The sequence below is a fragment of the Neomonachus schauinslandi genome, chromosome 4, assembly GCF_002201575.2.
Source record: "Neomonachus schauinslandi chromosome 4, ASM220157v2, whole genome shotgun sequence".
Taxonomy (NCBI): domain Eukaryota; kingdom Metazoa; phylum Chordata; class Mammalia; order Carnivora; family Phocidae; genus Neomonachus; species Neomonachus schauinslandi.
The window spans coordinates 20433169-20450335 of record NC_058406.1 but is presented as its reverse complement, the minus strand read 5'-3'; the positions used below and the strand labels follow the sequence as shown (position 1 = coordinate 20450335).

Sequence of the window (17167 nt, the reverse complement as noted above, 5' to 3'; positions counted from 1 at the left end):
CATAACCTGAGCCAAAGGCACTTAACCCACTGAGCCACTGAGGCGCCCCATATCCCTTAAATGTATGATCTTCTCTGCTGAATTTATAACTAATTGAACCCAAATGAACCCAATTACTCCAAGTGAATCCACATCTTAAATTTCCCAGAATACTCTTAATTTCAAACATTTTATCCTATATATCAGAAATATGGTCTTATTTGTTAGACTATGTAAATTTCAATCACCTTATGCTTAATATAACATGGTATGCTTCAGATTTCTGTCCTCAGCTGTATCTTGTTTATTCTTCAGTGATGATTTGGAGGCTTACAAAATTTACATAGATAAGAGGTGGCAGACAGGCAACATCTGTCCCACAGATACCTTTTCTCTGGCCCACATGCTGTTTTTAAAACTTTAAGTTTACTTAAAAACACGAAAAATTCCGAAATTTTTACACAAAAATCAAAATTTCTGGAGTCTGCTAAAAATATATAGATGACAACACTGGACCCATATTTGTTGTCAGTTGCTATTTACCATTGTAGTTGTGTGGTTGTTTTTCTCACTGTGGAGAAAAAAGTAAAATAAAATTTAAAAAAAAAATTCCCTCTATTATCCAGCCCACGACATTTACAATTTTCCTGCCTGACCCCAGTTGTCAACTTGAGTTTGTGCCCCAGGTGTGGGATGTTCAAGAAGGTACAGTGACTACACTGGTTGATGAAATCAGACTTCCTGGGCTTGAATGCAGACTTCCACCACTTAGCCTCTCTTTGCCTTGGCTGCCTCCTTTGTAAAACCGGGACAGTAACGGTGTTCACCGACCTCACAGGACTGAGTTACTAAATGTAAAGTATTTAAGACAGTGCCTACAGTTTTAGAAAAATAAAATGGCCCAGGAACCCAGGGACCATGTCTATCTTATTTAGAGTTGAATCCCAGTGGCCAGCACAGAACCTGGAACAAAAAAGGCAGCAATGAATACTTTTTATCAAAATAAGTGAGGTGTGAGGGAGCCTAACAATCTAGCGATATGTAGAGGAAGGAGATGACAGACGTGTTCTCTCTACAGGAGGACAGAACAATGTTACGTGAAGAACAGTTTAAATAATCAGGGATGCAGAACCCTATTAGACTGGGGAGAGGAGGGGGGCAGGGGCGCGATGCGATCCTCAGATCTTTTGAAAGGATGTCCTGGGGAAGAGGGTGTATGTTCCTTACAGCCTTACTGGGGAAAATCAGGACGAGGGAATGCCCATACAAGAAGAAAACCTGGCTTTCTTTTTTTTTTTTTCAATCCCACGACGCGCAGTGAAGACAGCATGGTAGGGCCCCAGATGCGCAAGCGCCGCACGATGGCGAGGCGGGGTCGCCGAAGCAAGAATTCTGCCGTAGCGGTGTAGATTAAGGCGTCGTCTGATTGGTGAGGGTTTGGCGGGAACAGGAGGACGCCAAACAAAGGAAGTGCTGTAAAGTGTCGCTCACTGACGGGGGTGGGATTATGCGACCTGAGATTCGGAATTATCATTTTGATTGGTTGTTTTCTTGAGACACGCCCTATAAGCCTCTCGCCGCTCCTTGCTTCCGCTTGCGCAGCTTGTTTTGCCCTTAGTAAAAATGGCCGCAGAGGCTTCCGGCCCCCTCGGAAGCAGAGTGCGCGTTTTCATAAGCTTGGCCAGGTAAGACAGGAAAAAGCGTAGAGTTCGTGAGCATTGACTGGCTGAGGCAAGAAGCGTTCTGGACGCTGATTGGTTCCGTCGTTCGCGGGAAGGAGTTTGTGTCACCAGCGGGAAGTGGATTTAACACTGCGGCCGCAGCAGGGTTCTGAGGAGTTAGAAGAACTCACCAGACAGGCGTCTTCTGGACATCTTTCCTGAGGGAGTCGGGACCAAGATGTGGTTTAGTAAGGATGAGAGTCGCAAGGAGGATTTAGCAGGAGGGCGGGGGTCGGAGAGGCGTGTGACGGTGCGAGTGGGGGAGGGAAGGGGTGGCGAAGGGGCGGGGGGCCAGGGCAAGGTGGTGGGGAAGATTAGGGCGATGCTGGGAGTGGTTGGCCGTGGGGTGAAGTCTGAGGGGGCCTGTTGGTTGTTCAGAAGCTTGGAAGGCAGCACAGGCATTGATACTGTTGTTTAAAACCAGGTGGATCTGAAAGCTACAGCAGCTCCTCCTTCGGCGGAGCGGGCGGCTACACGCAGTCGCCCGGGGGCTTTGGATCGCCGACACCTTCGCAGGTTGAAAAGAAATCAGTAGGTTGAAAGAGTATTTCGTTTTATTTCATTCTGTCCTGAAGTTCCTAACTCGCCCCTGAGAGAAAATTTATGCGGCGAAAGATGTCAAACACGAACTAATTGGATAATTACCAATTATTGCCTTACCGAATCTTAGAATTAAGTGCTGTAAGATTAAAAAATGAAATTTCTCCTACTTTAACTTCCACCGTTGAATTGGCTTTATTTTGAAATTTACCAATATAGCTAATGAATCAGTCTTGTGGGAAAACTGGACTATGTTACTAGCGTATTTGCATTCTTCATGTATTCGAAATCTTTTTTTTTTTTTTAATTAAATGTAATGAGGTGATAAAAAGCGGTGGAAAGAGCATGGTCTTCGAAGTCCGGTAGATCGATGTTCTACCATTGCTCTGACACACAGGGTTTCATTGGACAAATTTAGTAACATCGGGAATCAAATGGGGTTACTACTAAACGGGATTAATAATGCATACCTTACAAGGCTGTTGTGAGACTTAATATTCTAATATATAGTATATATAAAGTGCACGCCCTGTAGTCACTTTCAATAAATGGTCCCAGATTTTTTTAAGTTTTTATTTAAGTAATCTCTACACCCAATGTGGGGCTCGAACCCTGATATCAAATCACATGCTCTTCTGCCTGAGCCAGCCAGACACCCCTGGTCCCAGATATTTTTGTTAAAAAGAACATGAGTGTCTGGAATCACCTTTTAAGTGGCAGTATCTTTAGTACAGCAACTTGAACCTTGTGGCCCTTGGTTTTTCTCATCTGATAATGGTACCGTACTACGTACATCACTGGTGCTGAGAATTGATAAATAAGGTAATGTAATATATAGGAAAGTGATCTGTAAAAAGCTGTCGAAATGCTTGTTATTCACTCTTTCAGAAAAGAGTTTGCATTTAACAACTGCTGTTGATTGCATCCTTTAAATACAAGGTTGATTTGGCTACTCGTTAGGTGTCATTCAGATGTGGTGTTAAGATTCAGTATTAGCCGGTTCTGTTTTTTTTGTACAGGTTGATTAGCTTTTACCTAAACTGTTAATTCAGGGGTGTGTGTCAGTGGGAAAGAATTGATAATTCCCATATATTTGGACATTGCTTTATATTTTTCATACAAATTATTTCATATAATCCCATAAGGTATTTATTGTTTATCCCATTGTATAACAGAGGGTCTGGAAGGTGAAGGGACTGCCTAAGCTTCTATAGCTAGTAAGTAAGTGGAACTAGATACTGCATACAGGATGCCGAGCAAATCCAAAATCTGGTGAGCGGCTTCTCTTTTGCAGTTTCCTTTTTCCCAGGAAGACTGTGGGGACTCTAGTACTCTTTGTCTTCCTTGAGGTTGTGAAGGAGAAAACAAAAGATCATTGGTTTTCATCTTTTCTGAGCTTAACTGTTCTCTTCATTCCAGTAGATAGAATTTTTTTCTCAGGATCCCTAGCTTGGGCACCCTATTAAGACAGCTTTTCAGAGAGTGATGATGGTTGTAAGCTAGAGACTCAACCCAGATCTTTTTGTTTCTAAATCTAGTGCCTTTTCCACAGTAAATTAGATAAACACCCATCTAAACAGTTTCCTATCTACCGTAAACCTGTTACATTTTATTGAACCATGTGAAATTTTCAGTAGTGACAGCTTTTTACCCATAAAAATGGTGGTTTCATACAATACTGTCAGAGTAACCTGTGATTCATAGTCAGCTAGAAAAGAATTTTTTAAAAATTAAATATACTTATGCTGACACACTCTCTGTGAATCTCTTTGGAACAAACCAGGAACTCTTTGGAATAATAATAGGTGCTTAAAAAACAAGAAATACCTGTGATTTGAGATGAATTTGAAAGTATTGCTAACACCTCAATCATTACTCGTATGTAACTTTTTTTTTATCTGAGGAGTAATAGTATTTGTTGAATACATACCACATGTAGAAACCAGCATTAGCACTTTTATATCCATTATATGTTTTGTTTACAATTTGGAAGGTGGATATTCTCATTTGACAGAAGAGGTGGTGGCATGTCCAGGGCTATGGAGCTGGGATTGAACACAGGTTTGTAGGACTGTGAGGCACCAAAGCCCATGTTCTTGTTCCTGTTCCCAATAGTGGTTCTTAGTTTTCTTACACTGAAAATACAATGAAAAGCTCACCAGTGATAGGTGGAAACAGAATATATCGTAGTGAGAGCTAAAACATGGGACCTCAGCAAATTTTAAATCTATTGATACCAGTGTTGCATGTAACTTCACCTACACAATTCCATAAGGTAAAATTGAAAAGCGTTGTTGATTCCTCACATCCTTAGTAAAAGCCATTACAGATCTAAACAGTGAGGAACACTAGTTGACCAAATAACATTTGCTAACATTTTTTGAGTGCTTACGACGCGCCAGGTATTATTCTAGGTGCTTCACCATATACTTAATTTTCATGATTTTATCATTCCTAGTTTTACAGATAAGAAAACTAAGATAGAAATGAGTTGAAAAACATGACCAAGAGCACACTGCTCCTGAGTGACAGAGCCGTATCTTAACCCTCAAGCTTCACTGCCGCCTTTTGTGATGTGTGCTGGTAGTTGGCAGTGCTTACTTTTTACCATCCTGGCAATACTCACCATTCAGAATGAGGTTTCAGCAGAAGGAGATGTTGCAAGTATCATAGACCTTCAGGACAAAGCTGAAACTGCTAAATCCATGAGTGCAAAGAGTCTGTTATGTCTTACATGTAGATAGCTCTTAGGTTGTTGATTTCCGACAAGAAGAACTCTAATCTTTAATCCACCGTGCATTTTCTTCCATGTACTTATTTCCTAAATGAGTTTGTGAGAGTGCATATTTACCCTTAGCCTGAAATGCCCATCCCTTATTGTTTTTTTACTGTCGACGTTTTCATACTTCAGGGTAGAGCCCGAATGCTAACTCTTGAAAGTGCCAGTACGTTTTTCTGGGATCCCACATAGTGCATCTCATTCTATAGTATATCGAGACCGGTTTGTTATTTACATTTGTGCCTCCATTAGGTAGGAGTGTGTTGAGAGTAAATCCTATTCCATTTTTCTCATCTTTATGCCATGAGACAAGCCCTGGCCAGTGGTAGGACAATAAGAGTTTACAGTGTTGTTAGGCTGCTTTTGAATGGGATTTCAATGTCCTCATTGGACATTCTTCTGCCCAACATGTCGTGTCCTTTCCCTTTAAGATGTCCAGTGTGGCCAAGCCCTTATCCCATTTTCCCCAGGACTTTCATCCGATTGTCAGAGCACCTGTCCTTAAGAAAGCTATACCTCGAACTTTGTTATATTTTATCATGAGACTTAGAACAACTCCAAAGTTCTGTCTCTACTGGCCATTTCTCAAACCCTTTCCAAATATCATCTCATGTCATTGGTGAACTAAACAGCCAGCTCTGGCTTGCCTTTGTCCTAAAACGGAGTATAAGTTTTGTCCCGGAAGCAGATCATCCTTCCTTATGTTGTCCCCACTCTGGCGTGCTCATTTTAGTGAAACCATAGTGCTACACAAACTTACCCATTGATCAGGAGCTTTGGAGTCAGACACACCTAGTTTGAATTCTAAAGTGTGGTATTTGTTAGCTATATGATCTTGGTTTCCATCTCTGTGAAGCAAGGGTGATGAGATTCATTCTGAAGATTCAGTGTTATGATGTATGTAAAGTGCTTGGCACATGAAATGTGTTAATGGGTGGTAATTATTATTTTCTTAATTGCATTTATACATTTTCTTTTCAGAGGGTCCGAGCCCAGCACATTGTACCCTGTACCATATCTCAGCTGCTTTCTGCCACTCTGGTTGATGAAATGTTCAAAATTGGGAATGTTGAGATTTCACAGGTAAGTAAAATAGTTTGTGGAAGAGTCCCTTCATCATGTGAAGAATGAAATAAAAATTATTTATTTAAAAATACATAAATGTTGTTTTAGTTTCCAGGAAAACCAACCTTTTCTTTTTTCTTCTGATCTAGGTCACTATTGTGGGTATAATCAGACATGCAGAAAAGGCCCCAACCAACATTGTGTACAAAATAGATGACATGACAGCTGCACCCATGGATGTTCGCCAGTGGGTTGACACAGATGTAAGGAGTTATTTTTGAATTAGGGTGGGGTTATTTTGGGACTCTGGAGATGTTGGACTTTTTTGGTCTTTTTAATTTCTTAGTACAAAAATAATTTATAAGCAGGACATCAAAGGCAGAAACCCTAAAATGAAAGGTTAATACATTTGAATTCATAAAAATTTAAAATGTTCCAAACTTCACTATAGTATAAGCAAAGTTAAAAGGCAAGTGACAGGAGACATTAAAATGCAAACTCTGTGGAAGAGGGATTTTTTTTTTTTTTTTTTTTAAAGAGAAGGAAGGGGTGATGGGACAGAGGCAGAGGGAGAGCGAAAATCTTAAGCAGGCTCCACGCGGGGCTCGATTTCACAACCCTGTGATCATGACCTGAGCGTAAATCAAGAGTGAGACGCTTAACCGACTGAGCCACCCAGGCGCCCTGCCATTTTTAATTTATTAAATTAGCATAGAAAAAAAAAGAATGACATTGTCCACTTCTGGTAAGAGTAGTAGCTAACACAGTGCCTCTAGCACTTAGTAGGCACTTAACTAAATATTTGTTGAATGATTTGTCCTTGTTAGTCAAGGGAAATGGATGCCATCCTACCTTGATGGTTTGAGTATAAATTGGTATAACCTACCTCAAAAGTCAGCTGGTGATCAAAATCATCCATCATAAAAATGCTGATCTAGCACTTCTCTGCTAGAGGTTTACATTAAGAAAATAATTAAAGATGTATACAAAGATTCAGTTGTAAGAGTGTTGATCATAGCATTGTCTATAATAATGAAAAATTAAAAACAGTTTCAGGGGCACCTAGGTGGCTCAGTTGGTTAAGTGTCAGACTTTTGGTTTAGGCTCAGGTCATGATCTCTCAGGGTTGTGAGACTGGGCTCTGAGTTGTGCTTTGTACTCAGCGGGGAGTCTGCTTCCCTCTCCCTTTGCCCCTCCCCCATTTGCATACACTCTCTCTCAAATAAATCTTTTTTTTTTTTTTTTTAAAGATTTTATTTATTTATTTGAGAGAGAGAGAATGAGAGACAGAGAGCATGAGAGGGAGGAGGGTCAGAGGGAGAAGCAGACTCCCTGCCGAGCAGGGAGCCCGATGCGGGACTCGATCCCGGGACTCCAGGATCATGACCTGAGCCGAAGGCAGTCGCTTAACCAACTGAGCCACCCAGGCGCCCTCAAATAAATCTTTAAAAAAAAAAAAAAAAAAATTTCATGGGGTGCCTGGGTGGCTCAGTCGTTAAGTGTCTGCCTTCGGCTCAGGTCATGATCTCAGGGTCCTGGGATCGAGCCCCTCATCGGGCTCCCTGCTCAGCAGAAAGCCTGCTACTCCTTCTCCCACTCCCCCTGCTTGTGTTCCCTCTCTCGCTGTGTCTCTCTCTGTCAAATGAATAAATAAAATCTTTAAAAAAAAAATTTTTTTTCAGGGGCACCTGGGTGGCCCAGTCAGTTAAGTGTCTGTCTTCCGCTCAGGTCATGATCCTGGAGTCCTGGGATTGAGCCCTGCATTGGCTCCCTGCTCAGCCAGGGAGTCTGCTTCCCCTCTGCCCCTCACCCTTGTGTTCTCTCTCTCTCTCTCTCACACTCTCAAATAAATAAATAAAAGCTTTAAAAAGAGAAAAGAATTATTTTTTAAAAATTTCAAAATGCGAGCAATAGGGCACTATTAAACCATGATATATTTATGATATAAGGTGATATAGAAATGGATATACTGTTACAAAGTGTTTACCATAAACTTGAGAGGAAAAGAGCATGTTACAAGATGGTATACATGGTATGACCCCATTTTTGCAAAGCAACATGTATGTATCTGTATAAACATGGAGAAAATAAACTAAAAGGAAACCTATACTTTTTATCCTTTTTATTTTATTTTTTTAAAGATTTTATTTATTTATTTGACAGAGACTGAGAGAGGACCCTGGGATCATGACCTGAGCCAAAGGCAGACCCTTAATGACTGAGCCACCCAGGCGCCCCTATTCTTTTTATTTTTAATTAGGTAAAAGATCACTTGGTTTTTTATATTTTATCATTATAGAAAATTTGGATCATAAACACTTTGTATACTATTTTCACTTAAAAAAGCACAAGTAGTGGGACAGGCCCAGTCGGTTAAGCGTCTGCCTCCAGCTCAGGTCATGCTCTCAGGGTCCTGGAATTGAGCCCCGCATTGGGTTCCCTGTGCAGTGGGGAGCCTGCTTCTCCCTCTGCCCTCTGCCCTCTGCCGCTCCCCCTGCTTGTGCGTGCACGCATGCTCTCTCCCTGTCAAATAAATAAAATCTTTAAAAATAAATAAGTAAAGAAAGAAAGAAGCTAAATCTTAATGCATGTTCTTTTTTCCTTAAATTCCTAAATGTATTATTGCTATGCTGATAAGTATATCCACCAGAAAGTTGTGTGCCCAACAGCATTGAGCAAGAGTGCATAATTGTTTGCTTTTTTGATGATGTACATAACAGAACTTTGGAACTAGAAATTATCTTTAGAGGTCTTTTTATTCTAATGCTTGATTTTCTAAAAAGGTAAATTCTAAAAGGCAGGCAAACTAGTTAGTGCCACATGAGAATCCTTTAGTGCTCTTACTTTATAATGCCCTCTTTCTGTACATAATTTAGCAGTTTTTTTGTTTTGTTTTGTTTTTTAGCTGTTTTAAAGTTTCATCAACATCCTTAAAACCTTCATGTGATATGTTTCTATTTATCTTTTAGGATGCCAGCAGTGAAAACATAGTGGTTCCTCCAGAGACATATGTGAAAGTAGCTGGCCATCTGAGATCTTTTCAGGTAAAGTCAGAAAATATGCTCACTCTCTAATAAATAAATAAAATCTTTTAAAAAATATATAACATATATATTTGCATAAAGCAATTTCTGGGTTCATGCCTCAGTTTAGGATACTTAAGATTGAACCAAGTCTTTCTGTTAAATGGGAATTAGGTTGAAATTACTTCATTATTCTCTTCAAAGAGAAATAATGGGTTTTTAGCTTAATATAGAACTAACAGAGGGGTGCCTGGCTGGCTCAGTCAGAAGAGCATGCAACTCTTGATATCCAGGTTGAGTTCAAGCCCCACATTCAGTGGAAAATCTTTAAAAAAAAAAAAGAAAGAAAGAGAAAACACACAACTAATAGAATGGTAGAGAAAGAAAAGGATCCCTATCTATAATCGCCATCAGTGACATCCACTAGGGGTAAAAGGGAGGACACTGGATTCGGAGTCAGGAGACTATACTCTGCTTGTTGTGTAACCTTGGGCAAGTTATTGAACAACTCTTAGCTGATTTTGTTTTTTTCTCCCATTAATGACTATATTAGGATTAACCTTGAGTTAAAAATTTTAAGTATATAACACATTTTTTCCATATTAGCAAAATATTATAACCAAGACAAGTACCACAGTGTTTTAAGCTAAGGTTGATTTGAATGTGCTCGTCTTTTATTCACATTTTTCTCTTTATTTTATTAGAACAAAAAAAGCCTTGTAGCCTTTAAGATCATGCCTCTGGAGGATATGAATGAGTTCACCACACATATTCTGGAAGTTGTCAATGCACACATGATCCTGAGCAAATCTAACAGCCAGGTGAGCAACTTCACTCTCAGAGTTTTTCCTCTTCTCTGGAAAAACATAGACAGCTTCTGGCTTCTCTGGCTTTGATTTTCTTGACGTTTGAAGGTTGAGCCAGAAGAAAGGCCTCACTCAGTCCTCAGAACATTTTCTTCATGAGCTTTGCCATGTTATTTTATTCCAAAGGAAGCACTCTTGTTTCTCTCAGAATTACAAGTTCCTCTAACCCCACTGACTTGGAAGATCGAGGCCTGAGACAACCTTCAAGTGTAGACACATAATTGTAGGCTGAGTGCTTGGCTCCAGGATTATATTTAGAGAAATATTCCAACGGGGACAGCATTTTACTGCTTTTCTTCTAACCTGTTGGCTAAATAGGAAAAATTAGGCACCATTATTTTGTCCCTGAAGTTATCTTCCCTGCTTCATATTGAAATTTCTCAACATTATTTTCTGCTGTGTAAATTCCATTTGGCCAGTCCATCTAGGGCCACACAGAGAGTTTTTTATTCTTGTATTAGAATGTCCTTAGATTGGGGTACCTGGCTGGCTCAGTTGGTATGGTAGAGGATGTGACTCTTGATCTTGGGATTGTGAAGTCAAGCCCCATGTTGGGTATGGAGCCTACTTAAAAAAAAAAAAAAAAAAAAGTCCTTAAATGATTCTGGTGCCCAGGTGGAGGATTATTGGTTACAGAATAGGAGAGGCTAGAGAACTCATGAGCCACTAAGGATGCTATTGCATCCTATTCCGTGCCAAACAATTGGGTAAGCACTGGGGATACAGAGAGAAATCCATTAATTTATTCCTTCCTTTGAGAAATATTTATTGAGCCTGGTATGTACCAGTCATTATTCTAGGCCCTTAGAAGGTTTCAGCTAGGGAGTGACATGGTCTGATATGTCTTTTAAAAAATTCGCTTGGGCTGGGCTGCTGTATGGAGTGTAGATGATGAGGCACCAGGAATAGCAACAAAATTAATCTGGGAGTGGTAGCAGTAGCTGGGATAAGGAGTGGTTGGATTCTGATGTATTTTGAAGGTAGAGTTCACAGGACTTCTTGGTGGGTTACAAATATAGGATATAAAAAGGGAGGATTCAAAAACGACTTCTAGGTTTGGGGCTTGGGCAACTGAGTGAAGCTAGCACATTTGGAGGGTAAATCCGGAGTTCTGTTTGGACTTACCAAGTATGAGGTGCCAGGTAGATATCCAAGTGGAGAACAGAATGGATGGTTGAATATGTAGAGGTGGGATCCGAGGGAGAGGTCGGGGCTAGAGGTGGAACTTTGGGAGTCATCGTGTAGGTGATATTTAAAGCCTCAGATGAGATGAGATGACTGGGGAGTTAAGAGATCAGAGACCTGAGCTTTGGGACACAGTAACCTTTAGAAGTCTGGAGTTAAACAGGAGCCAGTGGAAGTCAAAAAAGTTGCCAGTTGGGCAGGAGGAAACCAGGAAATGTGATTCTGTAGAATATTCTGAAAAGAGTATTTTAGGAGGGAGGAGGTGATCAACTGTAGAATGCTGCCTTGAAGTCAAGGCAGGTGATGAGAGACGTCTGCTACTGGATTTGGAAACTTGGATCTTCAAAAGGGAGGTTTCAGTAGAGGATGAGGGAAGTGGGTTAAAAAGAACGGAATTGGGTAGAAAGTTTAGGGTGTTTATTTTATTACCATACTTAATGACATATATATGTATGTATCACATATTTCATAAATAAATAAATGGGTGGTTAGGGAGTAGAAACTGGAAGTATAGACAGTTATATTGAGGAGTAAATAAAACACCCCTTTCCCACAGAGTTTGTGTTTGAGCAGTGGAGATTCAGATCACTTAAGCAGTAAAAACAGGATAAGTGGCAAGCACAGGGTGTTGTGGAACCACAGTGAAGGGTTTCCTGTCCTGACCTGGACATCAAGAAAGACCCCTTGGAGGAGGTGATGCCTAAACCGAGTCCTGAAAGATACGTGAGGTGGGGTTACCTGAAGCAGGGCATGATGCCCTTTCAGCGGAGTATCTGGGTAAGAAATAGCATTCAGGGGGGCGCCTGGGTGGCTCAGTTGGTTGAGCGACTGCCTTCGGCTCAGGTCATGATCCTGAAGTCCCAGGATCGAGTCCCACATCGGGCTCCCTGCTCAGCGGGGAGTCTGCTTCTCTCTGTGACCCTCCTCCCTTTCATGCTCTTTGTCTCTCATTCTCTCTCTCGCAAATAAATAAAATCTTTAAAAAAAAAAAAAAAAAAGAAATAGCATTCAATTCAGTATTACTGGATCATAAAATGTGAGACTTCTGTTTTACCAGCAGGCAACATGAAGGCATCTAGCTTGAAAACAGGGACCACAATTGATTTTTGTTTATTACCTCAAAGCAGTAGACATTTAATGAGCATTTATTGAATGAATGTGTCTCCTGACAGGATGGGATTTCTCCTAACGAGCTTCCACAATGCTCTTATATCTGTTAAGAGTACTTAACACGTTTGATGTTCTGTCATCCTTATTTATTCAGTCCGGTGGATGAAACATTGACTGAGCACGTACTGCACCAGGCACTGTGAAAATGGAGGAGCTTGTGGCGGAAAGTGCCAGGTGAACCGTGTGATGGCTGCTGTGAGAGCCAAGGAGGAAGAACATGGTTGACTTGGCTTGGGGCGTGTTGGAAAGCTCTGCAAAGGCAGTGGAAATTAAGTTGGACTTTGAAGGATGAGAAGTCAGTGTTTACCAGGCAGATGAGGGGAGGAGCATTCTAGACAGGGAACATGTTCGAGGCAGAGGCATGTTTGTAGTTGGCAAGAAGTCCAGGTGCAGCTGGGGAGTAAAGTGTGTCGAGAAGGAACAGTCAAGAATAAAACAGATTTTGACATCTAGTTGTGGTAGGTCTTGAATGTCTAGGTTTATCTTTTCACCGGCAGGGGGAGCCACCTGAAAGCTTTCCAGCCAGAGGAGGCACAGGATCCAAGGCTGTTAACGTGGTAGCAAAGAGGGAGGTTGACTGGAGTGGAAGAGACTAGCTGCTGAGATGCCATCGGGAGGCCAGGGAGAGGAAGAGGGACTTGAGATACACTGAAGCTTGTGTGATAGGCTGTGGTGACAGACTGTGGGAGGTGAGTGAATGGACTCACGGATGACTGAAGTCTGCAGGATTGGGTTAGCTTTACTCACTGAGGTGGGATAGAGCAGGGCAAGCAGGTTTGGGGAGGGTCGTAATCTTACTTCAGAGTGTGTGAGAGAACGAGGTGGACGTATCCAGTCCATGGCTGGGAACAAGAATTTGTGGCCCAGGAGGAGGTCTGGGATGGAATCCTGGGGGAGCTTTCAGTCTTTTGGGAGATAGGTAGAGAGAAAAGCTGGTAAGGGATACTGAGAAGGTAGAGTTTGAGAAGTAAGTGGAGAACCAGAAGAACATGCTATCAAGAAACCTAGGGAGCGGTGGGTACATTTAAAGAGGAGTGTGGTCAGCGTGTCTTTCTGAGAGGTAGCGTTAGGACTGAAAGAGACTGTTGGGTATATTGGTTGAAAAGTCATGGGTGACTTCGGTGAGAACAATTTCAGAGGTATATTCAGTGAGAGTGCAAATATAGTGGGCTGGGGAGTGACTAAGAAGAAAGGAAATGGAAACGGTGATTATAGTCTGTTGTTAAAAGTTTGGTAATAAAAAAAGAACAAAGAGTGATGGGAACTGTTTGTTTTTCTCTCCTTGTCATGCTTCATGCCTAGGTGACAGTAAATGCCTGAGTGGGGGGGTGAGTGAAATGGGTGAACACTTACAGTGAGCATCCGGTAATGTATAGAATTGTTGAATCACTATGTTACATACCTGAAACTAATGTATATAACGTTGTGTGTCAACTATATTTCAATAATAAAACTTTTTAATAATAATAAAATCAGGAACAAGGTAAGAATTCCCAAAAATAAATAAATAAATGAGTGAGCGAGTGCATGTTTGAATAATAAAGCACCAAGGGTAGATACCATTATAGCAAATCTCCAGGTGATTTTCTTCTTGGTGCTAGTTTTCCTTTGATTCCCCTCAACAGCACAAAAACAAGGAGCTAGGAGGTGTCTCTCTCTCTGTTTGATAATATATGCTTCAGAGAATCACTTTATCTTCCTTCGAAATACTCGTTAATGATGATAGTTGCTCCTTCCAATGTAAGCAGTTGTTACTGGGAAAACGGCTTAAATTATTTTTGTGAGCGCTTATTGATAGGCTATAACACAATAACAAGGACTGTGTTTAACTTGGTAATTTTTCTGATGCTGTGAACTTCTTTCTTAATTCAGCCCCCAGCAGGGAGAGCGCTTATCAGCAATCCAGGAATGGGTGAGACAGGGAACTTTGGTGGGAATAGCTCCATGCCAGCAAATGGCCTCACTGTGGCCCAAAACCAGGTAAACACTGAGTGGCTCCAGAAATTTAAGGCACAGACAGTCTTAAATTTGTTCCTTCCTTATGATTCTAAGGCTAAGGACCTGACTCATTTCTTTCTTATCAAGGGACTCGGGTTTAGGGGCGCCTGGGTGGCTCAGTCATTAAGCGGCTGCCTTTGGCTCGGGTCATGGTCCTGGGGTCCTGAGATCGAGCCCCACATTGGGCTCCCTGCTCAGCGGGAAGCCTGCTTCTCCCCCTCCCACTCCCCCTGCTGTGTTCCCTCTCTCGTTGTGTCTCTGTCAAGTAAATAAATAAAATCTTAAAAAAAGGCGGCGGGGGGACACTCATGTTTACATAAGGGAGTTGATTTAGAGTAGTTGCTCAAATCTTTCTCATTTGAATCTTCAGGTCCTGAATTTGATTAAGGCTTGTCCAAGACCTGAAGGATTAAACTTTCATGATCTCAAGAACCAGCTCCAACACATGACTGTAGCCTCAATAAAGTGAGTATTTGGTTTCCATCAGCTGGGGCTCCAGAATTGTACCCATTTTACCTTAGCAGGGTTTCCTGGTAATGAGAAGTGAATTACAAATAAAAATAAAACTGTCAGCTGCCATCTTTATTGACGGAAGGGAAGTTGTTTGGTCATGGAAAGATAGAAAAAGGACTCACAAAGATGATGCTACCCGTCACATCACTGACTCAGTCATTCATTTAACAAATAGTGATTCCCGTTATGTGCAGGGGATGTAATTTTGAACAAAATTGACCAGATAAAATTTGACCTCTTGTGGAATTCAGTGTGGCGGAGTGAGATCCTTAGCTCCTGGCCCGCAGATGGACAGTCCCATCGGTGTGACTGTTCCCGCCGTGGAGATGTGCCTTTGGTTGTCTGGACCTGAAACCCTATTGGTCCTTCCAACCTCCTTCCAATTCCATGGTAGACGAGCAGCTTCCTGATTCTGATGAGCCAGTCAAACAAGCTGAGTATTTTGGTGCTTTTGATAGTTACTTGTTACTGTAAATAAATCAGTTGATATTCTAGGTTTACACAGAAAAGAAAAGCTCAGGTCTAATTTCCTGTTTTATAAAATGAAGATATTAATCCTATCCAGAGGATTAATTCCCAGAGATCCAGTGATGATGAGGTACAGAAACATTGTCACGTAGTAGTTGCTCTATAAATTATTACTATTATTTAAAATAATAAAATAAAAAATAAATGTTAACTGTTATTAAATTACTGTTAGTAAACATTATTAATTATGTTACACTGATCCTGAAGGTCTTGAAGGGTTTGAAGGTGTCCTCCCATTTCTGTCCTGCATTCCTTTCCTTTACGTCCTACAGCTTTACTTCCCAGAGGGTTGGTGGGTGGGTAAGGAGAAGAAGCTTTGAAAAATAGCTGTTTATGCTAGGAGTTCCATGTGCAAGCTGGACTGCATTTTTAGATGACTGGCGTTTGAGTTAGGCTCTATTTTCTGGCCTTTACACCGGGGTCCAAGGCAGCTCTAATAGCCATAGTCTCCATGCACGATCTCACTTCTGCAGTTTTTATGGCACTTCGCCCTGTACGAGCCCTCTGTAAGCGAAATGGCTGTGACTTCTTAGCAAAGTAGAGAGTGGGAAGTGAGCAAAATCTATGTTTGGCCATATCCAAAAGTCTGTTTCCTTTCTTCTGCATCGGAAATGAGCCTTTTTTTTTTTTCCATTTCTTTCTAGGCAAGCTGTGGATTTTCTTAGCAACGAGGGACACATCTATTCCACTGTGGACGATGATCATTTTAAATCCACAGATGCAGACTAACTGGATCTAATTGAGTACCCAAGGCATTTTCCAGCTGGATCTGTTTTCATAAACTGTTGTCTCCAGCTATGCATCTGTTTGGCCAATTGATTTCTAGGATTTCATCTAGAAAGGGTCTCATTTAACATCCTTTTGAAACTTACTGCTCTTTGGTTTTTTGTTTGTTGTTATTTTTGTGTTTTGAAGCTCAATTTTGGGCACTTGACAAGAATGTAAACCTGGGTGGACTTTCTTAAAGAAGTTACAAATCGGGGCGCCTGGGTGGCTCAGTCAGTTAAGCGTCTGCCTTCGGCTCAGGTCATGATCGCGGGGTCTTGGGATCAAGCCCCAAGTCAGGCTTCCTGCTCAGCGGGGAGCCTGCTTCTCCCTCTGCCCCTCCCCCTGCTTGTGCTCTCGTGCGCTCTCTCTCTCTCTCTCTCTCCCCCCATCAGATAAATAAACTCTTTAAAAAAAAAAAAGTTACAAATTAGCTGTTTACAACATTAGGACAGAGGGAAGTGGGAGAACTCTGCTACTGAGGGAGTTGGGCGGTTATTATTTAAAGAATAGTCAGGAGCTTCTGTTCCTATCATGTTCCCTGTGGAGAGAAGATGAGCAGGACTAGGGCCTTCAGCAGGGAGCTAGCCAAGAAACCCACTAACCTCTGCCTGGTTTTGTTCCCCCCCTTTAGTTGGTTATATGGTGTTATCTTCAGAATTGCACTTTCCTTCACCTTGTCATGACTGCTGCCGAAAGTGTGTTTTTATGAAGTTCTAGAGTGGTGGCCTCATGAGGGCAGAGGGGAGAAAGATGTTCTTTCGATTTCATACCAAAAAGTACATCCCTATGTTTAATAAAAGCTCTATTGTAGAATGTGTGAAAATGTTATTTTTCTTCCTAAGCTGGTATAATTACTACTTTTATCATCTAAGGCGCGTAGCATAGCTTGACTTGGGTTTGAAATCCTGGCTTTCCCTTTTTAGTTAGGATCTTGAGCAGGCTATGTCAGCTCTGAGGGCCTCCCATTTCCCTATTTATGAGGACAACTGTATCATTTCCTCATAGATGTGTTGTGAAAACTGAGTAAAACAA

At 41.4% G+C, this 17167-nt stretch overlaps 1 protein-coding gene across 1 annotated transcript; it reads left to right on the top strand.

The window, feature by feature from the left end:
* The first annotated feature begins 1748 nt into the window (after positions 1-1748).
* Positions 1749-16417, top strand: RPA2 (replication protein A2). The gene is made up of 9 exons (XM_021683611.2): positions 1749-1888; positions 2125-2231; positions 6001-6102; positions 6234-6347; positions 9054-9128; positions 9812-9928; positions 14201-14308; positions 14697-14791; positions 16012-16417. Exons 1-9 carry the CDS (start codon positions 1879-1881, stop codon positions 16094-16096), a joined length of 813 nt encoding a protein of 270 aa, XP_021539286.1. The 5' UTR covers positions 1749-1878; the 3' UTR covers positions 16097-16417.
* Positions 16418-17167: the final 750 nt, after the last annotated feature.

Coding starts and splice junctions, on each gene's coding strand:
- RPA2 (XM_021683611.2), top strand. Junction 2,232..6,000: donor CGCAGGTTGAAAAGAAATCA/GTAGGTTGAAAG, acceptor TTTTCTTTTCAG/AGGGTCCGAGCCCAGCACAT. Junction 14,309..14,696: donor TCACTGTGGCCCAAAACCAG/GTAAACACTGAG, acceptor TTGAATCTTCAG/GTCCTGAATTTGATTAAGGC.